Source organism: Anser brachyrhynchus (genome assembly GCF_964034855.1).
Source record: "Anser brachyrhynchus genome assembly, chromosome: 8".
In the NCBI taxonomy this organism is placed as follows: Eukaryota; Metazoa; Chordata; class Aves; order Anseriformes; family Anatidae; genus Anser; species Anser brachyrhynchus.
In genome coordinates, this window is record NC_137702.1 from 25,785,096 (window position 1) to 25,803,142 (window position 18,047).

The 18,047-nt window shown below is 39.7% G+C and overlaps 2 protein-coding genes across 7 annotated transcripts in view; one reads left to right on the forward strand and one right to left on the reverse strand.

Annotated features, from left to right (window-relative positions):
* LOC308198914 (uncharacterized protein) overlaps window positions 1-18,047 on the reverse strand; it is a 44,193-nt gene that overhangs the window by 14,078 nt on the left and 12,068 nt on the right. For 2 of the 3 annotated variants that reach the window (XR_013954277.1, XR_013954278.1), the window contains exons 2-3: window positions 16,199-16,293; window positions 12,429-12,548 (exon numbers count right to left, since the gene is read on the reverse strand). Coding sequence is in view for 1 of the 3 variants with exons in the window: in XM_080602159.1 (XP_080458285.1) it covers window positions 8,393-8,510; window positions 12,429-12,548; window positions 16,199-16,293; window positions 16,781-16,873 (426 nt within the window). In the remaining 2 variants the exon portion in view is untranslated. Of the gene's footprint in view, window positions 1-51; window positions 8,511-12,428; window positions 12,549-16,198; window positions 16,294-16,780; window positions 16,875-18,047 lie in introns of those variants that run through there. The other variant, XM_080602159.1, reaches the window with a different exon arrangement.
* The window catches only part of CRB1 (crumbs cell polarity complex component 1), a 101,310-nt gene that overhangs the window by 1,588 nt on the left and 81,675 nt on the right, over window positions 1-18,047 (forward strand). The window lies entirely within an intron of this gene.

Here is an 18,047-nt window from a genome sequence, read left to right on the forward strand (position 1 = left end):
CATGTCCTCTGGGTAGATTTGCTAGACGTGCACTTCCAGCAGGAAGCTTGTGTTGTCAGAAGGCTTTAAAAATTTGATGGAGATGCCAAAAAAAATTTGGTCCAGGAAACTAAGTTGTATAAACGCATTGCATGATAGCTTTCCTGATCTTCACACTTAAACTTTTTTCTTAAATGAAGAATGAAAACATTTTAAATATTTTGCTTCACATATTGAAGGTACAGCAATAAAGCGTTCTGATAAAATTCTAGCATGTTGATACCATTCATCCAATAAACTCAAACTTAACTCTATAAAAATAAAAGTATTTTGCTAAAACTGTACAAGCTATGTATTTTAGCAGCACCCATTGCTTTATTATATAATCCTTCTCTTAGCTTTTTAATTAAAATCCCTCCAGAAAGTAGTTATTAAACAACTGATATTTGGGGTACTAAATATCTCCATTATGAGAGAGTATAAAAGTCCAACTATTTTTAATAGAAAAAATATTTACAGCAAACTTTCACCTAAACAGAAGTATGCGAAGTGTTGGAAGTCACAATGGGTTTCCTTGACAATTCTGTCAGATGGCTGAGAGTAAATCCAAGCCAAGGAGGCTAAGTGGCCTCAGCTGGTGAGGCTGATGTATGTTTATGAAAAGCAGTAGCTCTTAAACATGCTTAAAATGAAGACAGGCAGGATGTGTGTCTGTCTGAGAAGGCTGTTTGATTTGCGTATGTTGAATGTGAATTGCAGTAAGACAAAGCTTTGAGCAGCTGCCATTAAACAAGAAGACTTGGCATTAGCGAGCGGTGTTGTGTAATCTGGGTCACCTTCTGTTGCTGCATCACTCAAATTGTTACTTGGACAGTTTACAGCCCAAACTAAATTAAAGACTGAAAAGCAAACAGATGCAGTTAGATCAACTGGCACTGAAAAAATACCTACTTTGAAATGTAGGAAAAATGGCATACAGGATGTAAAAAATACAGTTTTACCCTTGCAGTTTTCTTTGTCAGGCATCTATTGATGTGAATCAGCAAAGCCAAAATATTCTAAATTATCTCACAACAGGACTTTCCAGGAAAAGAGAGAATAAACCTTCCACTTTCAGAAAGTGATTTTTAAAATATGTGCACACAAGGATGAACAACCAGAAAGTCGGAGACAGAATTTGCTATCTAATTAAAATGAAGTAACAGGAATGGCGATAATTAATAAAATTCATTTCTAAACCAGGCATGTAATTTAGAACAAACCATAAATGCTGCAGGGATGGAGGTAACAAATCAGGTGTTTATAAAATTGAAACAGTCACACTGAAAACATCACACACAAAGAAAGCATTGCTAGGATGTAAATGAGAAAAAAGCCTCTCAAAAATCAGTTAAAAAAAAAAAAAGACTACAAGTTTTGGCTTGGACTTCGGCTGAGCTTTGCTTAACATAGGATATCAAAGGAAAGAAAACTAGTCATATGTCATCTTGTGTCTTTTGCTTAACATAGAAGCTGGCTAGGGTGACATTTCAGATGTGGCATGAGTTTTTTTCTCTGGTATATGGCCATATGGCCAGTCTCAGGCTAGAGGCTTTTCAGTCTTGGAGGACTTGCTTTTCCCCAGGTCGACTTGTGGTTGTTATAAATTGATATAATACAAATTGATATACCAGTGTGCAAAACCTACAGCAGGAGCCAGAATCAGGCTCAGGAGCATCTATCTGCGCACTGTACGTGATAATCTTGGGGGTATTTTCTCTCAAGAAAGTCTGTATGCCACTTGAAACTCCTGAGAACTTCTGTAAATAAAAACTAAACTGCGAACAGGTAAAGCAGGTCGATGCAGAACTGACTGCAATTACTGACTAACTTCCTTATTTAAAAATTAAAGGTGAGAAAGACCAAGAGCAAAAAGCAGTGAATAAAGCAGAACAGAGATGATTTCCAATGTGTATAAGCATTGTATCAACCAGGGTTGTTTTTAAGTCAATTGAGTAGACTTGTCTTTCCCCAAAATATTCTGATCATAGGTACTACTTAAAGTCTATCATAATTATTTACTCTAAACAACTCAGGAAATACATAGTATTTAGAAGACAAGTTTTCCTAAAGCATAACTGCTTATAATGTTTCTTCCTGCTCATCCATTTTCCTGAGGTGAACAGTGGTATGCTTGATTGAGAAGTGGGGGAGATACAGGTGGGACACTACAGGATACAGTGAAACATAGATGGTACACTACAGAATAGTAGATCCTTTACGAAAAGTTGCAATTAATTTAAAGCATTTTGCAGGAAAATTGTCACATAAATATTCTAATATAGCATAAAAGTAATAGGTTGAACTAAAGAAATTTAAACAAATTTTTCAAAAATAATTGTGTTCCCTCCTATTTGTAGGATAGTTAGTTCATATGTACTTGGGGGAGATTATGAAATACTATTCTTTAATTCCTATACCATACTAAGAATTAAACTGGTGGTAAGCTTTTATTAAAATCTGGCTGTACATAAAGCTTCTATAAAGCCGAAAGTATTATAGAACAGTCCTGTCACTTGTGGCTCCTTTTGAAAACACAGGATGTGTAAAAATGATACTTTACATTTTTTGTCACTATTAACACCACTTAACATCAGACTGTACAGTGACAGGATTACAGCCTGTAAATCACAAAAACAACAATTCCAACAAGCAATACTTTTATTTTTTTTTAAACTTTAATTCTAATTATATAGTTCTGAGCATAACTATGCTTCGAAAAGCATTTTAGTGTAGTCTACCATAGGCCCAACAGATGCATAATGCTGTCAGGTGCAACACCTGCACAAATACGAGTATGGATGCTCATAAATGCATGCACTTAGTAAAAAAAAAAAAGACTACCTATAGTTCCACCCCTGCAAAGTTCTGTTTCCAAACCCATTCCTGCAAGTGACATTATCATAAGCAGAGAGAACTATGTCCTAGGAAACATGTTAAGAAAAAAAAAAAATATTTTGGTGTTACTTGTTCCTGTTTTATTGTAGTAGAAGTTCCAAGAATGCATGGTTCTGTTAAAATCCAATATTTAACTCAGATCCTGATGTAGGCTTTTATGACTGTCACCTGTGCCAGGTACACCCCAACAGATGAGCAAATACAAGTGTTCAGCAGACGTGGGCAGGAAACACTTTCTTGCTGCAAAAACCTTTCTGTTAGGGACACTGGTTTTCTTGGATCTTAAGGATGGTGGGACAATTAAAAACTGCACTTTTAGTTGGTGTTTCAAGGGAAATGTGAGACCTCAAATAATCACAATGGTGTTGAAGAGCAGTAGAAATTAATTCCTCTTTCTGTCCTAATTATATATGTATTAAAATATCTGACATTAACTTGTGATGCAGAACTGCTCTACTGAAATCCTAGCCCACTTTTTAATGTATCACTAAGATTACCGTTTATTGGTATGTTAAAAAGAATGGATTTGGGCAGTCTTAAAGTTTACTTTGCTTCTGGGAAGTGAATTTGCACCAGATAGAATTCCTGCTGCCTGATGTGCCATAGAATTGATTCCGTTTTACCGCTTTTTTTCAGCTGTTATTTGTATTCATTTGTGACACCCAATAAACCAGATTTGTTAAAGGAGGAAGTAATGGTCAGCTTTAAAGAAGGAACTCTTTAAAGAAGAGTTTAACTCTTTAAATTTAAATATTTAAAAGAATTTAAAGAAGGTCAACTCTTACAGAACACCACAAGGCTCACTTTTATCTCTGAGAAAATTGGTTACAGAATCTTTTAGAGGACGACTTGTCTTCCTGGAATACGTCACTTTTCATGGTGTATTGATTAATGCAATACCTGGAAAGACTTAACTGAGGTGATACCTAAAACAACCATCACAGACAACCCTACAAGTAAAGTATATTTTCCAGTTCTCTTAATGTGAAGATGGTGCTCATGGTTATGATTATTGTAGCTCTGTATGTAAGCCCTCAATATAAATTGAGGTTTATATGCTGCATTAATTGCAAACAATTTGTTTACAAAAATTACACTAAAACTATGGAAAATTAATCTGTGGTGGATGCAGAGTCAGTTCTGCATGAGAAGAGACCATGAATCATTAGATGCCATAGTTGACAGGAAGCACGTCCCAAACCCAGAACAGCATTGATAAATAAATGCTTGTCTAGCAGCATTTTCCGGCATATACCTCTGGGAAGAAAGTTGCTTTAAAAAAAAAAAAGTGGGGAGAATTATGACAAACAAAGGTATAATTTAGGCATTGATTTTGGAGGTGATTCTGTCTAGGGTCAAGTGCAAGCTCACAATTTTTTTCATCTTAAACCATTTTGGAACAAAACATATTTCCCTGTTAAATTTCTATTTTCAACAGCTTTGTAATGGATAATCTATCCGTAATGCAGCATTATCATATTTTTCATTTGACAAAAATAATTTCAAAACTATATATAATCTTTTAACCATTCAAGTGACTTCATGACCTTTCAGCTGAGCTGAGAAAATCCCTATTGATTTTGTAATTGTTCCCCCAAATGTTGATAAATTAGGAATGAAATTTCCTTTGAGATTCCTATCAGTGTGAACCAAGCTTTATTTGCACCCCTTTTCTGCCCCTCTGAGACACTGAGGCTATGCAATTCTTCCCTGTGGAGGAGCTCTTTTAGTTTCCTGCAACTATTCCCATCACTAAACTTCTAATTAATGCTTGATTACAGCGTTAGGAATAAAGCTCTACTTATAAAGAGATTTGTGGTTTTGCTCATACTGCCCATCCCTCATGCACACTCAGATGATGCAAGTAGCTTTCTAGCAGAGCATTGTTCAGATGAGCTTCGGATGCGTTCATAGCAGAGGCAGTCCTTCAGCAGATCTTTGTTAGCTTGCTGAGGAGCACATTGCCTATCAGGGCTGCAGTCACCATGCTGGAGCACAAGCACCAGGAGCCCTATGGCTTTTCCCTCTGTTCTCGTTGTTCTACATTGCACCCGTATTGTATCAAAAATGAAATGTTTTTCAGGTGCTTGCCATTATCCTAAGAGAGATTAAAGCAACAGCTTCCTGACCCAATTACAAGGTTTTGGTTTTTCCTCTTTTCATATATGTATCTCATTACAGGTAACACCTCTGTCTCTGGAATCAAACAAAATCCTGAGAAGGTAGTGTAGTAGCCCTATAATTTTTGAACAAGGAAGTAACTTGGTCAACCTTGTTCCACTTGCATAAAAGTGACATTAAAAACATCCCAACCACATTTGTATTTAATTTGTTTTTAATATATACATAAACCATTCAAAGGTGTGTCCATCCAAAGCTTACAACTATATCTAGCTAGTCACAGGTGCATGGGGGGGATTTGGTGGCCTTGGTTTCCTATTTTTTTTAAACAATTCGGAAAGTTCATTAGGAATGGCTCAGGTGTTTTTTGATTGTTTTTTCTCTTTTAAAAATTTGTCCATAAGTGACTTAGAGCTCTCTATACCCATTTCATAAATTTACCGTGGACACATTAGAGTAGATCTGTGCTGCAGACTGAGAGGAGTTAGTGAAGCTATTCTAGTTCTGCAGTGGGGCAAAACCCACTTAGAGGAAGCAGGAAGATCCCTGGTGGCCACCTGAGCAAAGCTCTGCTGTCGTGGTGCCTGGTTTTAGCCACAGCCAGAGCACAGCCCTGCTGACTTATCTTTTATCTCACCATAAGTCAGACCAGGCCAACATCAGTGTGAAAGCACTTTTTTTTTTCTTGCCAGTGCAAGTATTGAAAGTAATTTTGACAATTTTTGGATTAAAGTGCATATTTCTGGCAAGCACGGGTTGTTTCTTTCCTCTTTGTAACCCTGTCTCAGTTAACAGAGCTGCAAGACAGAAATCCAGAGTTGTTAATTTTTGTTAGACTTCATAAACTTCTGTATAACTGCAGTGATATTATTTCCTTCAAAATACTACAAAACTGAATTGTCGGAATAAACAGACCAATTCATAGCAGGCATACATAGATGGTCAAATTAAATATGTCCCTATCGAAAAGCTATACAAAAAGGCAAATACTGTCTGTTATGACATGTAAGACATCAATGCACTCTTCAGTACAGACTATATCCCATTTTGTGAGAAAAGCAAATAGGGAAATTCTGAAGAGGGACAGAAGAAATAGGAATACATTTAGAAAGATGTGACCTATGAGAAAGGGTCACAGGAGAGAAGCCTGGAGGAGGACATGATTACCGTCTTTCCTACTTAAAAGGGAACAGCAATCAAGAAAAACGATGCCAACAGTTGCATGCCGTAAATTCCACATGTAGCAGGCAAGACTGAAGCGGACTTTCCCAATTGCAGGATAATCAAATCTCTAGATCAGAACATTTAAATGAACGGATTAGATAAGTAACTGCTGGAGCGTGCCCAGACTGCTGTTTCACAGCTGGCGTTAGGCAGCCGGAGGGCAGTCAGCACCGCCGCCGGGGTACCTGCGGAGACCTCAGGTGATGGAGAGGCAGGGGTCCCTGCCCGCCCCGGGGCTGGGGGCAGGCCGGGCACAGCTCCTGGCCAGGTGAGCAGATGGCACCGCAGCTGGGGATTATCTGCTGCTCAAAACAAAGGCAGCCAGGCACCCAGCCCCGTTTGGTCCACGATCAACAACGCTGTGCACATTTCAGCTAGAAAATAGTTTACTCTCATTCTTGGAGATATCAAGCATCCACTCGATTTTCTGGTACTTACATAAGCATTTATTATTATAATATTGAAGGCACTCATTCCTATATGGATAGACAGCCCTCATGCTAGAAATCATGTCTTGATTGTATACATAGCCATAGTTTGACTACCAGATTTTGGAGTCAAATCACTTTTTTTTTTTTTAACTTGTAATTGAAGTATACTTAATATATTGGCAGTACAATACAAGGTAATAGTAATAAATGAATAATAATATCATTTTTGTAGTAAAATGAATAATTAATAATATCATTTTTGTAGTAAAAGGGCTGAAGAAAAATAAAAAATGGATTACCTGCTAAACCTAAATTTTACAGCCAACTTCCCATAAAAGCACAGTGCAAGACAGGAACCTACTGCAGCAAAAGGCATACCACAAAAAGTCCTAGAAAACTCTTTCAGCTGATCTTTCCTGACATACTACAACAAATAATGATTATTCTACAGTTCTTCACCCTGTTGTTCATCTAGGAGAAGCTTAACTTTTTAGGACAATAAGCTCACATTTAAAAAATGCCAAGGTTTATTAAAAATATATATAGTGCCAACTACCAAGCAACATGCATTAGTCCATTCCCCTCAACACTTAATATGTGACATATTCCTTCTAATAAATAACTTTGAGCAACAGCAGTCTAAGTGCCTTTGATCCTGCTACAGGGGGTTGCAGGCCAAAAACCTCTCAATGATGCTTCTTTGTTTTCTTTATAATTCACATCTCAGCATTAAAAGAAAAAAACAAAACTGTTTAGACAATGCCTCAATCTCTAAGCAACGCTGATTATTCCTTTTATTCTATGGTGGCCCAAAAAGGGAAGAAAGGCCCTGATATTTACATTTTCTACAGGAAGCCTCTAAACCTAATTGACTCATCTAGAGTCACAGGCAGTAGGCAGCAAACAGATAAGTGATGTGTATTACTTTCTAGATTGATATTACAGATTAATTTGTTGTTTTTCCAAGACTAACGTGTTTCAATCAGTCCTCACTGCTGTTTTCTCAGCCACTCACAGAGCCATGACACGTGAAAGCCCTCTCAGAGCAGCAAACAGTGAAACACCCAGATAAGCCTTTTCCCAACGAGATTCTTCTGTTTACTTTATATTGATTATATTTTAGTCACCCATAAAATGGGTCAACAGAAAATTTGCTTCTGCCTTTTGACAAACACGACAATAGACAAGGCTTCTCTGCGGGCAGCCTGGCAGGCGGTGACATGCACCACGCAGCTGCCACTCGAGCTCCAAAGGGCTCCTTCGGCCTGTGGCAGCAGCATGATGCTCTCCAGGCATCAACAAAGCAAGCCTGTAGTCGCTGCTGCTGCAACTTCAGGGTTAGGGCAGCGCCCGCCTGCCTGAAATCTCATCCACGTGGACAGAAATCGAAATATTTCTAGGGCTAAATAATTCTGTGGGTAGAAAAGGGGCATGGGCTGGGGCTGCTAACCCACTGTGTGTAATGTCCCCGCTCCAGCAGCTAAGGCTCAGAGGCAGAGCCCAGGCAAGGCACTTGCCTGGTGCGGTCTTCTCTGCTGGAAAGTGCTGTGCTTGAATAATTGTGGCCTGGGTGGATGCTAAGGGGAGAAGCTCCTTGCATCTTTCTGCTCTTCCTTCCCTTCCCAAGGCTGAGCATACTGGAATCCTATTCCCTTAACCTTTCCTGGAATAAAGGCACAGACAAAACATCTTTAATTGCATTAGTCAGAGTCTGAAAACAAGATGCATTCCTTCACAGTGGGAATACCAAAGGCTGGCTGCTCGCTGAAGTAGTTAAGCTCAGAGCTGCTCCAATTCAGATTCAGGCTGCCCGGAGAGCTACAGAAGGAGACAAAAGGCAGCATATATTGGTCATACTCTTTCCTCGACAGCTGTTGTTCTCCCTTGTTGGGGTTTCTAGCAGGGATGGTAGAGCACTTCATTAGCTCTTTGTTCCACAAGGAGGGCCCAGAATTTGACTGTAACACTTCACACCTCCTTTCTTTCACTGTGAGTTAGAAGACATTGAAAACAACATAATTTGGCAGGGAGTCAAAGCAAGGACATAGAAAGATAGACAGTCATCGACCTGTGAGGATGCAAACAACTGTAATTTAAGTAACCTGCACTGATGAATTAATCACAGTAGGGAATCCAAAACTCGCACTGTAATAATCTAGCCTTGAGAAAACATCTGTATGCAGCAATAGCTTCAAGTGTGTCTTGCTAAGCTTTGTGACAACTTGTAGGTGCTTAAGCAGCCAAGTACTGCCCTTGCTGTGGCTAACCACCCGTGAACCTGAACAAAGTTAAGTGCCCATGCTGCAGAAAGATGAAAGCAGGGTCTGTTACCAGCAAAAAAGCCTGGGGTATAACTCACCAACCTCCTGAAAGCTGGAAACAACCTCGGAGTATGTCTGGAGTTATGCACGTCACCGTGCTGCTGCTTGGACATCAGCCAGGTCTGGTGCAGCAGTGGTACAGCTGTGTTAGCACTGCGCTGAATCTCTCAGCGTGAGCTTTTGCAGAACATGTTAGCTGAGGCTCTGGGTCACGTTAACACAGCTGAATGGCACCTGGATTAGAGCTGGCTCAAAGCATGAAAAAGGAGTTCTGTCTGTACCTACCCATGTACATCTTGTTATTTATGCAGGCATTTTTCCAGGGTCTCTCTTAAATGCCGTGCTAAATATCCCACAACAATCCACTGATGATCCCATTTTGGTGGGGTGGAATAGGAAAGTGGAGCTCAGGATTACATGCACAGTTCTGGAAATGTTGATTACGTGCCACAGAAGATGTAATTCAGTTGCAATGGCCAAGATATGGAGTCTACAGGCCATGTAGCATGCAGTTCCTCTTTGAGTCTGCTGACTCCAAGAGCTTTGAGATGGGAAAAAACACTGCTGAAGTCTGATACAGTGTACAGCAGTCCAAACTGTAGCTGCTCTTCTCCAGCAGCCCCTTACCTTCTTTGATGCCCTAATGTATACTGTACAGAAAGAAGATACACCAAGTCTCCTAAGCTAAGCAAACAAAGGTCGCATAACAGGATAGCAATGACAACGAGGGAAGAAGCCAGAGAATGGCATCGATATATCAGAAATTACATCAGTAATATTGAATGGAAAGATGATGCATATGGCCCTTGTAGGCTCTGTCCCAATTCAGCCTACAAAACAATAGTTAAAGTTGAAAGTAAAGCTATCTTCAAATGTAGGAAAATATGAAGAACGTGTTGGTGGGAATGATAAACCAAAACTCTTTTCTGTCTACTCGCATACTTATTTGGAGCAGTATATCTCATGAGAACAGACAGAAAATAGGTGCCTCTACAATACAACTGCAAAAAGTAAATCTGGACAACACTTCGTAGGACCCACCAATTCAAACTTTCTAGCTAAACGCATTCCTTCTCTCACATTAAAGACTGCTGACATTTGTATGTCTTTATTCACTAATGGTACTGAACATTTTGCAAGCCTCTATCTGTGTAAAAACGCCCTCTGCTTGATGTAACAAGAACTATCTGTACTGTTCTCTCTTGAGTATGTCTTAAATGTCTGATTCAATTTAGTCTAACATCCAGCCGTTCTAGAGCTCATGGCAAAGTGCAAGAAGAGCGAGGTGGCTAAAATCAACTGTTATTTCTGCATTCAAATGGCTGATTCCAAAGAACACTGAAGAACAAGTAGACATCCCAGAACTTCTGCCATTGTCTATGCTAGTGACAAGTGGAAAGACAGTATTTAGGTGAAAAACTTCATGCAATTAAACATAAGAAAAGACTGGCACTAAACACCTTTGGGGAATCTTTTCAGCAGACCAACCTAATAACCCAACAAGCGACGGAAAGAAGGAAGAGGCTGCAGTTCTGCACACGTAGCAGAACAAAAACAGATCTATCACTGTGGTTGTGTTCTAGCCTGAAAACCATAAGAGCTCCTTCAGATACTGCACTTCATTGGGGGAAAATGCACGTTTACTCAAGTTCATGTGACCACTTTCTGTCCTTGAAGATCTCTGTAAGCATTCTCACAGTCCAGTGACTTATGAAAACTGCTTAGAGTGGACCTCTTGCATCCCCCAGCTCCCAATTGTTTTGATGCAGTAAGTGATCCATATGTTGTAGGTACTTCCAATATTCCACGTATAGCATTCAACAGAGCTGATTTCAGTTTTACTTAATCTGGTTCACCTTTAAAAGTCCACTGGTTTCAGCGAAGATGCTGCTGTGCTGTCCAGTTAGGGCCAGCATGGCTTTTCTTTACATAACAGAAAATTTGTGGTTGCAATCAGGAGTGGCTTCTTTTCAAGCAGGTGGAGAATGATGTTCTTTGAGATACTTGTGATGAATCAGAAATAGGACTACACTTATTAATCTTCACTAAAGAATTTGACTGGCTGGCAACATTGCTCTCTGCTCATTGTATCTAAGCTCTTAAATTAAGCTCTCAGTAATCTTCATTACTACTAAAACCAAATGGATGCTGTTATCATAGAATCATAGAATATCCCGAGTTGGAAGGGACCCATAAGGATCATCAAGTCCAACTCCTGGCACCGCACAGGTCTGCCCAAAATTTCAGACCATGTGACTAAGTGCACAGTCCAATCTCTTCTTAAATTCAGACAGGCTTGGTGCAGTGACTACTTCACTGAGCAGCCTGTTCCAGTGTGTGTCCACCCTCTCAGTGAAGAACCTCTTCCTGATGTCCAGCCTAAACTTCCCCTGCCTCAGCTTCACACCGTTCCCACGGGTCCTGTCACTGGTGTTTACGGAGAACAGGTCACCTGCCTCTCCACTCCCCCTCGCGAGGAAGTTGTAGACTGTGATGAGGACCATTATTGGACTTCACAGGAATTTCTGTATAGCATACATGGCAACCAGTTAGAAACTTTTGCATTCTGAATTGTATCTTTATTTCTTCAGGCTTGCATAGAAATATACTGCTCTAGCAGAAATCCACATGATGACCTGCCAAAGCTATTTAATTATGCCTCAGTGAGACTTGCGGTGTCACCTTCTCTACAGACAGAGGAAGCCTTCTCTTACTTTTATTAACATAACTATAAACACTTGGATAACAGAGACTGATTTTCCTGTCTTCTTTTAACCTTGCACATCTTTTACGCCATGGCCCTGAATCAGCCCAAGGAATGCTGGGTCCTCACGGGTGACTGCGTCTTTTCTGCAGTCACTGATGAGCACCAGCACTTCTGTTAACCATAGGCACGAGGTTACACATGCTTACAGTGAGCCTGGTTTCTAGGATATAGGTGATTTTTAAATAAATCATTATGGACAGTTATGAGGAACTAACATACCATCGGTAATAGGTGCTAAGCTTTCTGCTCTAGTTGACACTGCTTTGAGCAAGTGGGTTGGACTGGATCACCTCCAGGAGCCCCCTCCAACCTCATCTGTTCCGTGATTCTTTCCTCTGAGCCACTTCAAGTTGAGCTGAGGCCATTACTGTGGTGCTAGTATAGCAGTCACTTCAGGGCCTAAATCAGAAAAGCCATCCAACCGACCCTGGAACATTTATTAACATTCAGTAACAAAGAGATTATTAGAGCTTGCAGAAAGCTGGTTAGTGACAGAAAAAACGGGGGATGGAAAATAAGATGGGAGAAGAAGATTCTGAAATATATCTCATTTGAAAAAAAAGGTGCAAGAAAAACCAGTTACTAGCTTCATACAAAAATCCAGAATCTCCACTCCATTACCACTTTAGAGCAGACTTGGTACAATACCTCTTCAGTCCCCTCGCAGAGCAGTAGGAATACAAACAGTCCCGAATGCAAACACAGTCCCCCCAGGCTTGGAAATGTATCCTGACATCAAGGCTGACAGTCTTGAGACAGGGGAAGCTCCTGCAGAACAAAGTAATGAATGCTCAGCTGCCCCAGGAACATCTGCAAAACCTGCCACTTGCCTTTTAAAAAAATTCGAGTGTTTTTAAGATCTTGACCTTGATGAGAGGTCCAGTGATTCAGCCTTTCATACTGCAGTCATGCCCTATTCCAGCTATTACATGCCTCATTTCTGTTAATCTTCTCTAATTAGTTCTGCTTCTCAAGTGAAGTCTTTGATTCTAACATTTTCCTGTGCTAATAGTGAGGGCTTTGCTTTCATGTTCAAGGTCAGACTGGTGTTTCACCCTGTGAAACTCATTTGTCCTTCCAGCACTTGCAGCTAAATATTGAGTTTAAGTTTAGTCTCTCTCAAAGAATTTTACTGACTTTCAAGTTATTGTTAAAGTTGTGAATGTGCTAAAAGCTAGCACAGTCATGCAAGTGTAGAGGAATTGGCTCCTTTTGGATTATTTCTTCTCCTTGCAAATACGCAGATTTTTTTCCCATAGAAATATCTTCATTTTTTTCCTCAAGAGGCATTTTTTTTTACAAAACATAAGTAGATTGAGCGTCAGTGTGTAAGTAGGCAGCATCTCACTTTTACAGGTGAGAATCCTGAGTTCGAGAAGGGTGAGGTGAATACCTCTCATTCAGTGGGAAAACTGTGAATACAATCCAAAATTATCTTCCTGTTCCGTGTTCGAGCTACTAAATTTAGATCTTACATTTCTCACTTCATATGTTATAAACACATGCATATATATATATATATACACACACACTTACATAGGAAGGGAGACACTTTTCCAGATTTGTAATGAGCCTGAGAGAAACTTGAGACCTATACTATAGCAAGCTTTCTTTTTTATAAAATTATTATTTATTCATTCTTGCAATAAATATAGCCAATCCTTGTTTGCTGTTTCCATTGCTAACTGGAACAATTTCCTTTGCATACCACTTTGATAACTCTTAGCCTTCTTTTATGAAGGGATCAATGCACTCTCTAGTCACATGCCATCCTACAGTCTTCCCTTTCTGAAGACTGGTGAGATGCAGCAATTTCTAGAGGCACGCAATGGCTGAGGTGTGAACAATAACGGGAGGAGGCATCTGAGGCACTCTTCTCCAGCTGATGCTCGACTCAAAATGGCAGATTATTTTCAGGTTAAAAAGAACTTGTCCAGGCAAGGGGGAAACTCAACATTCAGAAATACATGACTTAGTTTACAATAAGTTTAAGCAGCTTACTTAGAGCACTGCTGCTGCAGCTATGGACAAAATTTGCAGTTCATCTTAAAAACATCACCCAAGTTTGATGTTTTTAGATTTAATGTGGTCATACATAGCAAATAGACATAATACAGGAATAGGATGACTTTAAACTATCAAGTGTTTTAAATGGTTACTTTCAGTTATTTCATAGGCAACAGGTCAGAAAACCTGCTAACTATTCAACCTTCTTCCTTACAATAAAATAATAATAAATATGTAAATGAGATATTTAGAAAATACTTAGCAGTTTCACCTTTAAATAGCCCACTCCCAATTCTCAAGTCTGAAAATACTACCCACAAAGCATTTTGAGAGGCTTATGGTAATGTAACCCTGGAAACTGTAGGAGTGTTTTTTGTGTTTTTTTGTTTGTTTTTTTTTTTTTTTTAAACCTCTTCAGTGGGATTTATAAAGACATTCAGAAATCACTAAAAATGTTTTTTTTCCCCCCAGAGTTGAAATGAGAAAAAGCACCATACACATGCATAAAGAAAAAAAAATCATAGACTCACTGTGATATCAGTGCTTCATTTTAAAAACTGGAAACTATTCTAAAAGTGAGCTGCACCTCACCCTGAAAGAGCCTTTTTGAATCCCTGTTCTTTGACTTTTGAGAAAGCGTTCTTGTTACGAACTAGAAGCTTAAATCAGAATGGTGTCCAATTGATAGGGAACACAGTCTAGAAAATATGGGACTGGATTTAGGTAGGAAAAGCACCCTTGCAAATTGTTTTTTTCAGTCAAACTCTGAGTTGTCACCCAGACATGTTCACGCAATAACCTAGATATCCCCACTTTCTTCTCTCCTGCTTATGGTGACAATGATTTTATCATAGAAATATTTTTTTCTATGGAGCACTGAATACTGGCAGTTTTCTCTTTCCCTACTTCAAAGCATCACCCTTATATATTTGCCTTGACACTGTCTTCACATCATCTTGACATTGTTCTGACACGAAGACTCAATCACTGTAGCAAGCAGCCATGGTAATGCAAATAAGGAAATTGTTATGAAAATTGTTAGGGAACTGCGAAGAATTGTATACTAGCAAAAATAAGATCTTGCTTTTTCAAAATCATATCCCAAGTAGGTTTTAATAAAAGCTGCTTTATGAAAGCTTTAGCCAAGGCTGGCAAAAAACAGCTCAGTTGGCAGTTGTGGATTCTGTACCTGAAGTTCAGATGTTGAAGTGACAGCCACTCTCATTGCTCTGAATTCAGGTCCTTTATGAAAGCAACATCGGCTCACCTCCTGGGCATGCAGCCTGCTAGAACAGTATGAGGTGTTGACTTGAGGAACTCCTCAGCAACTAATTTGCAGCCCTCTTCAGGGCGTCCAGGAAAAAAAGATGAAAAGATGAAAAAGAGTGGCTGGAGTGTTACTGCCCTTTGCTAATAATAAAACACAACTTACAGAAGTAGCCTAGAAAGAGAGTATTGCCTATCAATCGATCAAACAATTGTTGAATGTTGTTGTAGGAGGCAAAAAAATCAGCATGTGTGAAGTAACTTTAGGAAGTTTTATGTACCAAATAATCTAGGAGCGGAAAAAAAAAAAAAAGCAAACTACATTTAGTGAAACTCTGCTCAAAGAATCTGCTCAAAGAAAAGAGAGAAAAAAGTTTTGAAGGGCAGGTGTACAAGTCTGAAAGAACCTTGGTATCGAGTGCATCAGTATTGCTTGTACATGCAGATAAAGCCCTCAACGCTCCTGGAAGGCATTGCTTAACCAGGCACGTAGAAATAAAATCAGGTCACTATAGCAACTCCAAACGTAAAAACATTAACATTTGGCATCTTTTAGATGGCCAGAGAGCAATAAACACATAGAAAAGACCGACCATTTGAAAAATTGTCAACGTGCCTGAGATTTTCAGTATTTTAAGAAGTTGGGAACAAACTTTTAGTTCTGTGTTTGTACAATAGCTAGGACAACAGATTTCAGGAAATTCACCGATGTCAATAAACACAGGTAAAAGTAGGTAAAGAATAGACCCAAACCTGGAAATCTGGAGCTACGCTGAGGATCTCAGTCACATTTTTAGTGAAGCTCATGGTGACCAATTTCTTAACTGTTTTGTGGACTGCTTAATGGAACAATTTCTTAACTGTTTTGTGGGTAGATACAGACACAATGAAGTGCTTAGAGACCACATACGTTTTTGACAAGTCAAGCTTTAGTTATTTTGTCAAATGGCTGAAACACACCAATTTGAATAAGAATTCTGATCATTAGGAATCACATTATTCCCCACACACACACGCACAAGAGATCTCCGCACATAGGCAGCTTTGATACTAATCCAAATATCTTAGTACTTTTAAGAACACCTAGGTAATACAACAACTCCTTTATAGAACTATATGATACTTGCATACAACCCGCATCTTACCTGAAAAGCCCAGTGAAAGCACATCTACCGCAAAGCAGAGCGGAGCCCATCGGCAGGGCAGACTGCATCGCCTGGCAGGCGACACGCAGCGGTTCCTGTGGGTCAGACAAGCATGAGTTCTCCAGGACAAGCATAGCTCTCCCTCTCCTGCTCCATTACTGCAGCTTGCTTTCTTGCCCCTAAGGTAGCTAGGGAGGGGAGGTAGTCTGAAGCTCGGTTCCCTTTGCTGCAGAGCCCCAGGCCTCCCTCAGAGAAGCCCTGTGCCTCGTGATCCAGGTGAACAAGTAGCTCTGCACAGAGCAGAGCACCAAATTGCCTGGGTAGGGCCAGCTGCCTCAGTGCTCGGGACAGTAGAGCTAGCAGCCAGGCACTAACTTCTTCTTACAGAGCGTAGGTTCTTCACTAAAGCCTCCCAAACTGCAGGACTAGCCTGCCAATGGATGACTGAATAACCAGATAGAGGCTCGGGCTCCAGAGCTAAAAGAAACCTCAACCACCTCCCACCACCCACCCCATTAGCACCCTAATGAGCCAAGGAGGGGCAAGGGAGCAAAAGTGCTAATTTGTAATCTGCTGACTAACCTGCAGCTGGCTCTGCGTAGCTGCCCCTACAGGTATCTGCCCCAGGTTGCTGATAAAGTTAACATTTTGGTTTCTCGAATGTAAGCCATACATGCTGTACATGGAAAATATAGTGATTCGTGCATCTAAGCAAGTATATTTATCACAGCAAGGTGAAAAAAATGTTAGTAAAAATTTCTTGCTGCAACAGAATATACAGAAATAAAACTCTCCTAGTCAACAAATGTAATTTCTGTTGATAGTAGATGACAAAAATAAATCAAAATATGTAATTATGGACATACAATACTAAGAGTAAACTGGGCATGCACAACTACAAATGGATGCTCATCAGTTTATTGCTATTTGCCACAGCTGCCATCAATTTTGTGGCAAAATTCTTTTGTTCAAACGTGATGACTAAAGCACAGGAAAGACAAAAGAAGAACAGAAGCAAAATTAGTCTAAAGTATTATTAGCAGAAACAATATGCTTCCATTTATCCAGAGGTAAAATTAAGCTTTAAATACAGATATCTGAGATCACATGATGAAGCATGGCTCTATGCAATTAATAAATAAGACACAAAGGAGAGGGCCCCACACAAGCACAACCACTTTTGAAATGTATATTCTATAGTCCAAATGCTGCATTGGATGGTGTTGCTCTAACTGCCCTGGCAAGTTAAAGGACAAACATTTTAGTACTCCCTTCTTAAGCTGTTATGCCTATGAGCTCCCTTGATTATTAATGGAATAATATTTGTTAAAGTAGTCTACCATGGCCAAATCAATACCAAAGCGTCTTGAAAAGACACCACAGCTGACCCTTTAATTAAGATATTTTGTTCCTTTTAAATGAGACACTGTTTTAGGAGCACAGTGGCAGTGCCTTGTTCTGTTCAAGACTGTCCATAATTAATAATCCCACCGATCAAAAGAAATGTGATCCTAAGAGAAAATGTCTTTTGAGAATCCCCAGGTGCTAAGTACCGCGAATTGCTTCCCAATCTGTTCTGCAGCCTCCCAGCACAGTATGCTGTGTGGTGCCCTTTGGGATCATCAAACAAGCCCCATCATGGAGCTCTCAGCCAAAATGCCCCCAGTGAGACAGTCATTAGATATTTATCACATATTTATTATTGCCATCAAAACTTTCTTATTTTTTTCTGGTCAGCACTTTATTATTACACAGATCTCATTTATTTATATAGCGTAATTTAATACAAAGTAGGGGCAGGATCCTGCCCTATAAGGTCCTCTGTACTGGTAAGGCAGGACAGGTATCA